General features: G+C 39.5%; 1 protein-coding gene across 1 annotated transcript; it reads right to left on the bottom strand.

Annotated features, from left to right (window-relative positions):
• Positions 1-211: 211 nt before the first annotated feature.
• Positions 212-8,553, bottom strand: LOC117134198 (zinc finger BED domain-containing protein RICESLEEPER 2-like). The gene is made up of 2 exons (XM_033292181.1): positions 6,580-8,553; positions 212-6,497 (listed from the first exon to the last, which is right to left on the bottom strand). The coding sequence occupies exon 2, from the start codon at positions 6,226-6,228 to the stop codon at positions 4,981-4,983; it is 1,248 nt and encodes a 415-aa protein (XP_033148072.1). The 5' UTR covers positions 6,229-6,497; positions 6,580-8,553; the 3' UTR covers positions 212-4,980.
• Positions 8,554-13,707: the final 5,154 nt, after the last annotated feature.

Below are 13,707 nucleotides of genomic sequence, written 5' to 3'. Positions count from 1 at the left end.
ATGGCTTTTATCAATCTATCCAAGGGCAGGTTCTAGGTAGCTAATCTAGAAACATGCATTAATGAACAATCCTAAAGATGATTATCACAACTCAGCAATCTATAGTTGGAGCTAATCCCTCCTAACCTATTTAAACCCTAAAATCTAACAAGAGAACTACTCAGACATGGCTAAGCAATTCATAACAATGGATAAGTATAAAATTTCATAGAATAGATAAACTAGATATCAATGGAGTTCCAATCACAAATTATAACTTTGGATCTTCTCTCCTATCTATCAATAAAACAATGAAACACGAAGAAAGCACACTTTGCCTCTAACATGGCGGCAAAGCTTATATAATTAGGTTAAAAACTCGTCAGAGGCAATCTTGTAAAATAGTGAAATCTTGGGCTTCAAGTCGGCTATGACCAAACGGGCTTCCTGTGTGCTTTGCTGTCGATCGATACCATGTCTTGTGTATCGATCGATTCTAGCTCTCCAATATCGACCGATAGTCGATCTCGATGGTCATCTCGGGTGCTTGCTCCAAATATCTCCAAAATACTCCAAAATCATCACTTATCTCCAAAACATTCATGATCTTATAAATATAATAAATAGACTCTATAATTATATAATTATTAGTAAAAACACTTATAAACTATGGATGAAAATGGGTCAAATCCATAGTCTATAACCAACCAGATGGAAATGCTAATAAATGTCAACACAAGCCGAGCCATCCTCAGCGAGAGCGAAATCACCAGGAAAATTGAAAGATATGGAAAAAATTTCCTGCTTGGAAAGAGGGCACACCAGTGGTAAGAGGCATGACCTTTGAATTATGTATAACCCTCTCAGACAAAGCAGAAGTGTTCCTACTTCCTGAGACTCCAAAAGAAGAAGGTTGGCATTGGTATCTACAACCCGAGCCTCGTTGATGCCAACCTCCACTCAATAAAGTAACACCCCTCAACATTTGGGCATCCAAAGGCGATGGACGACCTGTGTCAGACCAATGGCTGCTGATCGCTGCAAACCGATGAACAACTCCCTAAGATCGGATATTTGGGACAGACGAGGAATGAAAAGCAAGAGATCCGAAAGCATTAATTTCCATAGCAAAACTATCAAATCAGTTATCTCGAGACCACTTTCGGACTCCACAGAAGGCGCTTCCTAGATCCAAAAAGGACGGATAATGGAAGGTGGAGGATCATTGGGACGACCTGACAAAAAAGGCAAATGATGTAAGGACAAAAAAAAATGCCAAGGCCAAGATTAACTGATTTTATACCTATCAGAAAGAGCATTCAAAATGGCCGCAATCCAAATAGGAGTAAACGAACTCCAAATACAGGGGAAATGTCTTTCAACTCGTAAATCACAGGTTTCCTGCCTCGAGGCCTACCAATGTCGCCCCAATATAGGCTGACAAAAAAGGAAAATATATAAACCTTAAGACTATAGAGTTTAAACCCAAAATGTAGAACAATAACAATATCGTCAAAAATACCTACCAAGATTCGCGTTCTATTCTGACCAAACCGACCTCACAAAATCTCCGGGGACTAAATTCTCGTCTATCTTAACAAAGAAATATTTACTTGCCCAGTTCTTAAGCGAATCACTAACAGTGAACAATATTCGTGAATTTCCGAAGAGATCATACGCACCAAGCTTTGACGAAACCGAATTAAAAGCAGCCATAGCCTCAAGCATTTAAGGCACCATCTCCTGTCCGACCTCGCATGATAGAACTAGGAGGCCTATAATGGTCCGAAATCCGACTAAGCGTCAACTGTGAAACAACTATACCACGTCTATCCCAATATTTAACCAGGATGGAAGAAAGAGGGAATCAAATGTGACAAGTGCTCCTCGTACATAGTAAACTACCCCTGAATGCGCCAGCCAAGGCCTATCAGCCTCATAAAGAGGGAAGAAACCATTTCCACAGGAACCTTGAGTGACTCTCTTATATCTTGAATTGAATTGAATGTAATGGCAGTTTTCGGATTCTAGATCTCCTACAGAAGCAACAATCTCGAGCATACTATACATCTCAGAACCTACACCCGAGCTGGATGCTAACTTAAGACACGTCGGTCTTCCGGAGGGGGGGGTATTTTTGGAGGCGGCTTCACCCCAGTCAAGACCCGATTCGAGACCCAGAATCACTTAAACCAGAAAAAGATAGCAGGCCCATACCCATCCCAAGCTGGAGAGACTGTCATGCCGAGCTCGCACAGTCAAACCTGATTTGAAAAAGATTCAAAACATTAAAGACCATCAATAAAATCCCATATACTCACTGGAGATCACATGGCCGTTATGATTCATCCTTGAAAACCTATAAAAGAGAGACCAAGGACAAGAAAAAGGAGATCATAGTACTTTTAAAGCAATTCTATACTTTCAATAGTTCTTGGTCTTAGATACCCTGTGTATTCGTAATTGAATTCTACTTGTTTTTTTTTTGACATCGAAAAGCTATTCTAGTACTCAAACTTGAGGTGGTCTGGGTAACTAGACCTGAATAGAACAACCAACAAAATAAATGTCTTTATGGAAAGATCTTGCCATCCTGGCTAGGAAGTCAGAGATCCGATTTTGTGCCCATGGAACATGGGTAATCTTGAATTCCAGAAAGCATATCTGCAAAGTTTCTATCCTCTTCAATTCTGTTGCAAAACTTGGCCAAGCTTGTGGTTCATTAATCATAGCGATCAGGTCCTTGCAGTCTATTCTAAAGCTCTGACATGTCGAGTATTATAGCATGCTCTCCATCGCCCATCTTAGTGCTTCTACTTCTGTGTGCAGAGGAGACTCTCGTTGAGTATAATTCCGTGTCCCCATAAGTTGAGCCTTCCCCAAACTGTCCATCCAAGCCCATCCACTCCCGCCTAACTTTGATGTGGATGTCCATGATCCATTTATTAGACAAATAATACCCAAGCTTATGGCTTGAGATTGATCACTACTATGCTCATGTATAGTCGGTGGGATCATTTCGTTTGAATTGAACCAGGCTTGATACTCACTCTCTACATAACGAACTAACTCCATAGGGTTTCTATCTATGCCCCTAAAATGTTTATCATTCCTAGCCTTCCAAATATACCAAATTACCCAGGGGTATGGATCCCTATCTAATTCTGGCCTGACAATGATGTTTTTCCTTCAGAAGATGTAATCCATATTAGCATAGATACTCGCGACATGGAAAATATCTGAACTCGTTGGCGTTGAAGATAAGGCCCAAACTTGTAAAGCAGGCTGACACTCAAATATTGCATGAGTAACAGATTCTTTTGGTTCCCTACATCTTGGACAGTAATTATCGCATCTCATGTTGCGTTTTATCAAGTTTTTTTTGTTACTGCCACATGACCTGTTATCAATTGCCATATAAGATGGCGAATTTTCTGTGGAGCTTTTATCTTCCAACCAAAGACTTGGAGCTTAGTTATACTGGGTTCTAATATCTCCTTCTCTTCCTCACGTCGCAATAAATTACGAGCTACCCATTATCCTGATCGTATAAAGACCATTCTACCTGTTTTATCAATCAGATATACTTCTTTTATAAGAAATCATTAATAGATGTATTTTTTACATATATCTTATTATATACGATGTCGAAACCTTAACACTAATTAGTAGGTGAATATTAAGCTTCATCACCAGAAACTTTTGGGGTGATTGGTTGGGCTGTAGGAAGTGACCTTAGCTTTAGTTTTCATCTACAACCTTAAATACTACCAATTATGTTTTATCTTGGTTTTAAAGCTACAACCAAAAATTAAAGCTACAGCAAAAGCACACTAAAAATGGTTGTAAACATCTTATTTTCTAAAGCTCCATTTTTTTAGCTGTAGGAAATTTTAAAGCTACATCACTTAAAGCTAAATCAAAAATCCTACAGACAAAATGCTAAAGTAAATTTTCTAGAGTTACAACCCAACCAATCACTCCCCTTATCTTTCTCTGTTCCATTCTAAACATTAAATATTCATATATTTTAATTATAAAAATTCATTAATCAACCCAAAATTGAAAAATCGTAGAGTACATTTCGGCAAGCCGGCGATACAGTATCTACGAAACAAACGAGTTGAACATTAAATATTTCATCAAATGCAATTTTATCGTGTTTTCTATTTAGATCTCACTTGTTTTCTAATTGATGAAAATAGGTTAAAATTAGGCACGGCAATCAGGTGACCATTCGGGTTCGGGTTGGTTCTAATCGGGTTTTGGTTTTTCGGGTTCACATAAATCAGCTCCATTCGGATATTATAAAAGTTCGGTTCAGTCTTGTTTCGGGTTATGTCGGGTTCGGGTCGGATCTTGTAGCACAGTCTAAACCCGGTTGAACCCAATTAAATTTCGGGTTCGGTTCTAGACCGGGTTTCGGTTATCAAAACTACTCATTTTACCCGAAATACCTTATATTACCCGAAAATCTGAACAAAATAATTTTGCTTCATGAAACACTTACAGGCTCTGTAATGCTAAAAAATAATAACAGTACAATTGAAACACTACAGACTCGTTAACATGGGTGGAAAACACGTCAACACTAAGCAAGACAATTTTAGGTTCAACGTAAGTGAACACAAGTATCTTAAAACGTGTATAACACAACTATCTTAGGTCCAGCTTTGTGCATTACACAACCTGAATAACACAACTATCTTAAACGTGGACAAAGACTAGAACACGTTCGTTAAGTAAATTGCAACAGTGAAAGGAAAACTCAAAAGAACTTTTACTAAACTTCAAAAGAAATCAAACTTGTTCATAATATAGCTTAAATGCAACTGTCAAAGCAAAAGACATCTCTAATGAGATCAAAGGCGAAATGAAATCCAAAGCCAACACCAAAAAAAAAAAAAAAAAACTTCAAACTTCAAGAGAAATCTTCAATCTTCAATTCTCACATTCCCAAACTCTGAGACGACAAACAAAAGATAACTAATATCAGCTTCTCTAGCAATCGAATGAAACATTGAAAGAAACTAAGATAAATAAAAACATACCTTTCTCAAGCTTGTCTAGCTGCTCAAATTCTTCTAAAATCTGCTCACTACACATCAAAACTTCGATCAAGTAATGGGTTAAACAGCTTCTATATGGCTCCAAGATTGTACCACTTGTGCTAAAAGCACTTTCTGAAGCCACTGATGAAACCTGCATCGCAAGTAAATCCCTCGCCATCTCTGCCAGCACAGGAAACTTGATTCTGTGGACCTTCCACCAACCGAGTATGTCGAACTCAAATCCCATCATAAGCTTCTGATTCTCAACAGGTTCCCTTAGGTACATCTCCAGCTCATACCTTGGCTCATTTCCTGAATCAACAGCAAGATTCTTGTACTCAGAATCCATTTTCAAATACCCAAAGTCTTCAACAACCAGCTTTAGCCTATCCAAATGATCCTGACTCTCCTGAACAACAACAGATTCAGCCTGCTTCAACTGAGAATATCCAGTACTAACCCCTTTGAATCGGCGAGCATACTCATTGAACATACTGGTAAGGAGATCAAGCACAGATTCACTCATTTCTTTGGCTTCTGTATAGTCTTTTCCATACAGCTTCTCAAAGCAGACGTTTGGGTAAGTCATCTTCTTCCTGGGATTGATGATTGCTGCAAAAATCAACATCTTGTTCACATTCTTCATGCCGTCCCAATACTTCAAGAACTTCTGCAACATGTCTTCAACTTTCAACTTCAAATACGGGTCCAAGTTGCAGGTCAGTGTTGTGAGATTCCTCTCAACAGTCACTATCTCACCATAGCATTTGTAGGAATTCACCTTTGAGGAAGCTGAGACAACTAAAGTACTATTATAAAAGATGACTAGGAACCTCTTTAGCTTCTCCACAGCATTCCAGTCACTAAGACCAGGCGGTCCACACCTCTTAACACCATTTTCTACTTCTAAAAAGTAGTCATTGTACAATTTGTCCTCTGCTTCCATCCTATCAAACGCCACTTTGAACTGCAAGGCTCTAGATAACATGAGGAAGGTTGAATTCCACCTAGTCTTAACATCCATCGGCAGACTTCTTCTTGTCATCTTTCCAGTAATAACTCTTTGGTCAAACGCGTTTAGCCTATTGGTAGAAGACTGGACATACTGGACTGCATTGCGGATTGCCAACACATTTTCCCCTAAATCACATAGACCCTCCCTAGCTATCAAGTTGATAATGTGTGCAGAACACCTCATATGAAGAAAGTTACCATCTAAGACTAAAGCATCAGGCGAGACTGATCTAAATTCATTATGGAAACGCCTAATAGCAGAGGTGTTAGCAGTAGCATTGTCTACCGTAATGCAAAACAGCTTCTCAATTCCCTAGTCAGCTAAGCAGTCTAAAAGAACAGTGGAAATCGTCTGACCTTTATGATCCATGACCAGTTTGAAACCAAGGATGATCTTCTTCAGCTCCCAAGTTGTGTCAACAAAATGTGCAGCTACAACCATGTAACTTACACCTGCCAACATTGCAAAAGCAATGATATTAGAATAAATAAAAATAGAAAATTGTTCTCACTTTTCAGAAAGAAAGAACCTTACATGTCACTTGAGAAACCCAAATGTCAGTGGTGAGGGAAACTCTTTGTTGGCTAGTGTACAACCATTTATTCAACGCCTCTTTCTTCTTCAGGAACATCTCCACAATGTCTCCAGTAGCAGTTCGCCTTGAGTGAGGTTTGTAAAGATTGACCTTCACGTAAAAACAAAACATTAGTTTCAGAAATCAGAAAAATACTTCACGTAAAGATTGAAACAATACAAAGCTTTATCTTATTTCAGAAATACTACCATCATGTACTTTCTATGAAAGAAAGAGGCAACTCAACTAACACCAATAACTCATTCGCCGCTTCTCTGACAACTTTCTCAGGTACTTTTGATGGCTTCAAACTCCCTTCATCATCAATGGAAGTTTGATTCTTCCCTTTGCTAATCAAGTGCGCCTGGTACTCTTTGCAGATGAGCAAGTGCTTCTGGAGATTGGAAGTTCCTGATTTGGTTGCACATGAAAACACCTTTTGGCAGTAGCGGCAAATGCACCTGTCACGGCTCTGCGTTGTTCTGCTGTAGTGGTTCCAAACATCAGACCTTGACACAACAACTTTTTTAAACTTCTTCGCCTGAGAAGCTTCTTCACATGGGGTTTCTGCTCCCTTCCTCTTCCCATGCCTATCAGTAGTTTGGTGGTCTTCATATCCAACTTCATTTCCTTTCTTAGATGACTCAGCTCCATTGTCTTGTGGGATCTTGGACGATGATGCATCCATCTGCAAGTGGTGAACCAACATCACATAATCAGCTTACGATCTTAATATAATACTAAAATTAGAATTTGTAAGTAACAATACAACAGCTTAAACACATTCCATAACCAACACAAGATACCTTTCCAGCAACTGTTATTGACAAACACTACAACCAAGATCAAAGAAGTACACTACAACTTAAACACATTTCAAAACCAACATAGTTAAAAACTGAAATCTGAGAAGAAACAACAAGGACTCGACTTAAGACACCATTATGTCAACAAAAGAAAACGACCAACTGAAACCGAACACGACAAACCCGACATATCCGAGAAACCCAAAGAACAAACCCGAAGTACAAACCCAGAAACTAAAGACCCATTAATCGATTGCAAAGAATAGGAAGATGAATCACCTCTCTGTGATTTCTTGACAGAAGAGGCGAGGAATTTTGGTGCTTTTGTATCTCCAATTCGAGCAATTGAAGTTGCTTAATAAGGGATAGATTCTAGGGTTTCGAATTTTCGATATCGTTGAACAGAAAAGGAATAGAAGTCGGAGAGGATCATGATTAGGAAAGGTTATTGAGATTTGGGTGAATCAAAATCTTTCGAGAAGTTAATGGTGATATATTATTCAGAATATCTCGAGGAGCAGACGAAATCGAAAAGGGGAAGAAATGATATACTTAGGGTAAGGGCATATTTGAGTCGGGTATCCATTAACCCGATGGGGGTCCGACCCAGAGGCGGCCCTTGATGGAAGCCAAGGAAGCTTGTGCTTTCGGCCGCCAGAGAATATGTTGTTTAGCGGCCTTATTTTGACAGAAGGTTCTTAGTAGCATTGTTGGTTTTGGTTTATGTTACAAGGGTGTTCGGGTCAAAAACGGTCACGACGGAATTATCACACGAAAACCCTCGGAAATCACATTTCCGAAAGAGATAGTAAAAAGAAAGATATAATTTTCGTAAAAAATAACCAATACGAAGTTTTTACGAAGAAGTATCCTTGAAGATTCAAAGCAACGAACCAAGCTCGGTCGTTGCGTAACTACCGCACATGCACGCTTTCCGGTCGCTACGTAGCAACCAAGTCTGAGCCGATGTCGCTACGTAGTCCGGGACGAGCGCTCGGTCACTATGTAGCGACCGAGCTCAAGCCAAAGCTCGGTCGCTACGTAGATACCGAGCGCGCGTCCCGCTCGATCGCTACGTAGCGACCGAGCTTGGCCAAGCTTGGTCGCTACGTAGCGACCGAGCTCAAGCCAAAGCTCGGTCGCTACGTAGCGACCGGGCTCGAGCCAAAGTTCGGTCGTTGCGTAGCGACCGGGCTCTTCCGAACATCGATACGACACCAGTCCATGCATTCTCGTCAAACCATCAAATGCTATCTCCCGAAGACCGTAACGACCGGGCTCGAGCCAAAGTTCGGTCGTTGCATAGCGACCGGGCTCTTCCGAACATCGATACGACACCAGTCCATGCATTCTCGTCAAACCATCAAATGCTATCTCCCGAAGACCGTAGCAAGCTCAGGCTATGTTTTCTGCTATTCTAAATCATCGATCAAACTTTGCGGATTAAAAACCGCGAAAAGTTCGTTCTTTATCGAAAGAACTCGTAGCAAACGTATCGAGTCGGAAGACGGCCCAAAGGGACCTAAAACACGACTCGAGGCCCATCCTACGATTTCTTAACCAAAAGCCCGTAAACCACAGCACGGTTTACGCTTGGTCCACAGGAAAGGATAAATGTCAAGTTTCCGCGGATAAATACGGAAGTTTTGAAGATAATTGTGAAGATCGGGAAAAATAGAATATCTCCATTTTTATGCTATGACGGCTTAAGGGCAGAAGAGTAAAAGCGTAAACCGACCTTGGAGCTAGTATATAAGGAGTCCTAGGGGAGGAGCATGGAGAGAGAACTTTTCAGAGAAAACTTAGCACTTAGCAATTTAGGCATTTTTTTTCGTTTTTGTTATTTCGAGCTGCGACTGTGACACCCCCGATCATAGATGACCGGAAATGACACGGTGGATGTTCCTCGATGGTCGATCTGAGGTTCTCAGAATACTTCCGATCGCCTTAGACCAACAACCAAAGAACACCAACGCTCCTATCGGATACCACTCTAGGCTTTTCAACCCGAGAAAGCAATACCTGATAGTTAGTTCGTCCGGACAAGGACTAATATCATATGGAACCCGTACTTTAAAAAAAAACATTATTTATATATCATTCAAAATCATCTTACAAAATTTGTTATAAATTAACCTCGAGGTTTTCGGTCTACAAATCTTATTCATAAGATATATCAAAATGACTTTGCAAGGATAATAAAACTACCGCTGGCTAATGCCGTTCCTTCCTGTCCTAGAGTAAAGGTCTCCCACCTACTGGTTACCTGCATATCAAATGAGTCATGAGTAACTAGTTTACTCAGCGAGTCTAATCCCACACCCAAACACATATCAATAGTATCCCGAGCAATCGACACCATTTGAATGCAGTGGAATTATATTCCATAATTAATATAAGGCCTCTCAATCCATCCATGTGAATCTATCTTAAACATCACCTCCACGATACCCGCCAATCACTCATACTCTTAATATATATATATATATATATATATATGCTAAACCCGGAAAACCACCAAGGCTAACCGAGCTTAACGGGGAATAAATATAACCATCATCTCCATCAGATATTCCAAGATAGAACATCCAACGCTGCATGCAGTTACACGGCCTCCAGGGTGCGACCCCATCATCATGTCTTCATGACCTTGATCCATATCGCAGGACCAATTCACGGCAATGCGGGACTTTCGGGAGAGTGAGTATACAATAAGACTTCACATGATTCACACTTATTAATAGAATACTTATAGATTAGTACTTGAGAACAAGTACTAAGGCTCGGGATAACCTCAAAGAATTATTCTTGCTTATTCTTAAGTATTTAAACTAGATAAATACTTCATATATAAATATAGATTAAGGAATAATACTTAATCAATCAAACCATAATTACTCCTTAGTTAATCCATGATTAATCCTTAATTAATCAATGATTATTTCTTAATTAATTCATTATTAATTCTTAATTAATCAACCATATTCAATATGCAATCATGCATACTCATTCATAATTCATTCATCATCTATCTAGACTCACCTTTAAATCCATGGGATTGGTTAAGGAAGACTAGACTCGAGCTCAAGCTAATCACACTTCACTTTTGGATCACTCTCGGTTCAGAACCATCACAAGGATCCGGCTGATCCGAATACTCTCCTTGGCCATCGGTTTTACTCAACTAATTAAACTTGACTGGTTGTCTCTCTTCAAGCTAACCACGAATTAACCGATCAAAATCAAAGGCTGAAGAACATAGGTGATTCTCAACTTCAGGACACCAAATCTTCAGCTCTTAAACACTCCAAAACTCACTGATTAAAGTCACAGGATGGTGAGAAAGAGTTGTCCATGCTCACTCCTCTTCTCTGAATATTTTTCTGAATTTTTCATGAATCTTTTCTCACAGATTTTTCTCTCTTCTTTCTCTCTTTCTCTCTGAATTTTTCTCTGGTTTTTCTTGCAGATTATGAACGTCCAGAGGAGAGAAGAGGGTATTTTATATCATAAGGAGTTGCTTCATATGAGGGTTTGCTCCCACAAAAGACAAAGATGAGGTTAGACAGCTGGTGACATGCTTCAGCACACCAAGCAGCACAAGCAGCTGAACTTTTCCTTCCCATGAAGAAAGCTACAAGCAGCTGAAGCAAGTAGCTTGTGACCAGCATGTGACTTCTAATGAGCAAGCAGGCAAGCAAGTAGGTGTAGGTCATGTGACCTAATTACTGAGGAAGCAAGTAGGCTAGAAGGTGCAAAGCATGTGACTGTTCAGAAATAATTTTAAGAGTTTTGTCGATATTTTCCGGGCTGTTTCGACTAAAAATTTTTCATCATTCGAATCTCGTCATGCTCTGAATAAACTCACCCAGCATGAATAAAAATCAACGATAATAATTAACACTCGACCAGAACCATCAAGAGATGGTTTTTCGACCAAAAGACAGCCCCGTCGAGATTAATTCACCGTGTCGATTTTTATTTAAATTCTGATCGATCAATCTTCAAACTGATCTTAAAGAATTTTCTTGACCAAAATTATATCTGCTCGTGAGGGTTATTACATTCTTCCCCCCTCAAAAGAATTCGTCCCCGAATTCTGAAAACGTAACTGTACAGTCTTTACTGAACAGTCTCTGAAAGGAGTTCTGGATATTAGCTCTGACCTTATCTTAATCTGCCCATATCAAAACAACTCATGGTTGATCCCTTGATTCTCCCAACCGATCCTTTCTTTTATGAGCAGACACTTTCAAGATAACCAAATTCTTTACTCTGCACAACTCTTGTCAACTGCGGTCTGCATACTTTTTCTAACAATCTTGTATCTATAGACTATCACTTCTCAACCTTTTTTATCTGGCTTTCTCCCATAACAGCAACATGAAATTTGGAACGTGAGGTGATGTGCCATACGTGAATGTAACATATCCAGTCTGGTCAATGTTAACTTGATTAACCGTGCAACAATCAAACAAGAACATGCACGATCAATCACGCTAACATGATTCAGACCAAGGGTGCCACTCTCAAATACACACAAACACACTTATTCCAGAAATGATTTCCCTTACAGTATTCCATACCCTTCTTATCTATCTGAGATACTCTTCAAAAACTTCTGAACGACTCAATCTCACTGAAATTTCGCATATCCAAGTCTTGTTCTATTACTTTCAGATTTCCTTCTTCTGTCTAGTAACTGAGGAATCAACAAGTCCGCCTATACCAAACTTGATTTACCAACGAAGTACTCTTGTATGATGACTTCACACTTTCTCTGTTAATATATCTTCTGATCTCTTAACAACTTGAGCATCCCCATATGACTTATGGTTATACCTTTTTCCTTGCACTCTTCAATCTTCCTTGGGATTTACTTCACATCTGCTTAATTTTAGGTTGAATTTGGATTCCTTCTCCCACATCTCCACTTTATGAACTTGTACATGACACAGTCCTCATACTATTCTTCGAAATTCTCTTCACCCAGTTCCTTCTATGAATTCCTTAGATTCTCATCCTTCAACTGAGTTCCTCAAATACGAATGAATAAGCCATCTTGATTTTCTACTTGCAATCTTGAAGGTTCTCTATTCTTTCCTTATAAGGCAGCAAAATAAATGACTCCCAATTCCGCTTCATGATTCTTGAGATCCTACTCCATATCATCATTAATATCACTTCCTCTTAAAGCATAAGCAGCAATATTTGCTCTTCCTTAGGCTTCTTTGATCAGTGAAAACTTGCATCCTTTCCCCATATTGAAATGATCACTAAATTTGATGTGCAACAGAACTGCCACCAACCCCAACATGTGCATCAAATAGTTTTCCTTATGCTTCCTTAGCTCCCTTGATGCATAAATGATTACCATATCGTCTTGCATTAGCATTCACCTAGACCAACACATAATACATCCATGTAGTAGTATATGGCTGGTTAGGCTCATGCAAGTCTAAGATATGCATAGACGTAGATACTTCCTCTAACTAATTTCATACTTCATCAATACTTTTACTCCATTCCAAGGTAACACCATTCTCAGTCGATCAACTCATTGGTGGATATGGTTTCTAACTCTTGAACAAACTTCTGATGGTAACCGGCCAATCCACAGAACTTCGAATCTCGATAACTGAAATTGAGTACGACCATTATGTAGTAGTAGCGATCTTTTGTAAATATGCAACAACTCCTTGTTCCATTTACTGACTAAGGTATCTAACTTCCAATTTCCGTGCAGAAATATTTACTACAACGTGAAGCGTCCATCAAACGTCCTTGGAATAAAACTACGCCTTGCAACCGATCTTAACCATTCTTCAATTCTAAAACTTGATACTTGACCCTGATGGTCACGTCCTTGATTTTATACTCGAACATAACCGCAAACTCTGGTTCTTCTTCTTTACCACTGACATGGGTACACTCCACAGAAAATAACTAAGTCGAACAAAACCTTTCTCCAAACAAATCTTCTGACTGCTACTTGAATTTGGCTAGAACCACTTGGATAGATGCCTAGGCAATTGCAGCGAATCAAGGTTCAACCAGAATACTTGCGGGTTACTTTTGGATGTCAACAAATTTTCCACTTTCTTAAACATAGCTTCATGTTCCCTAGTTATCTAACTGTCCTCGATACTCTGCTTCTTGTTATTTTCTCTCCGCCCAATTATGATGATAATGGAATACGCCACTTCACCATTTCCCAAAAGGTTCCCAACTCTCCAGACTGATATGAGCGAGGCTCCAACACTTAGTAGAATACCATTGCAG

The sequence above is a fragment of the Brassica rapa genome, chromosome A05 (genome assembly GCF_000309985.2).
Source record: "Brassica rapa cultivar Chiifu-401-42 chromosome A05, CAAS_Brap_v3.01, whole genome shotgun sequence".
Lineage (NCBI taxonomy): Eukaryota > Viridiplantae > Streptophyta > Magnoliopsida > Brassicales > Brassicaceae > Brassica > Brassica rapa.
Note: the sequence above shows the minus strand (reverse complement) of the source record. Positions and strands in the feature narration are given on the sequence as shown.

Coding starts and splice junctions, on each gene's coding strand:
- LOC117134198 (XM_033292181.1), bottom strand. CDS start 6,228: ATGAGGTGTTCTGCACACATTATCAACTTGATAGCTAGGGAGGGTCTA.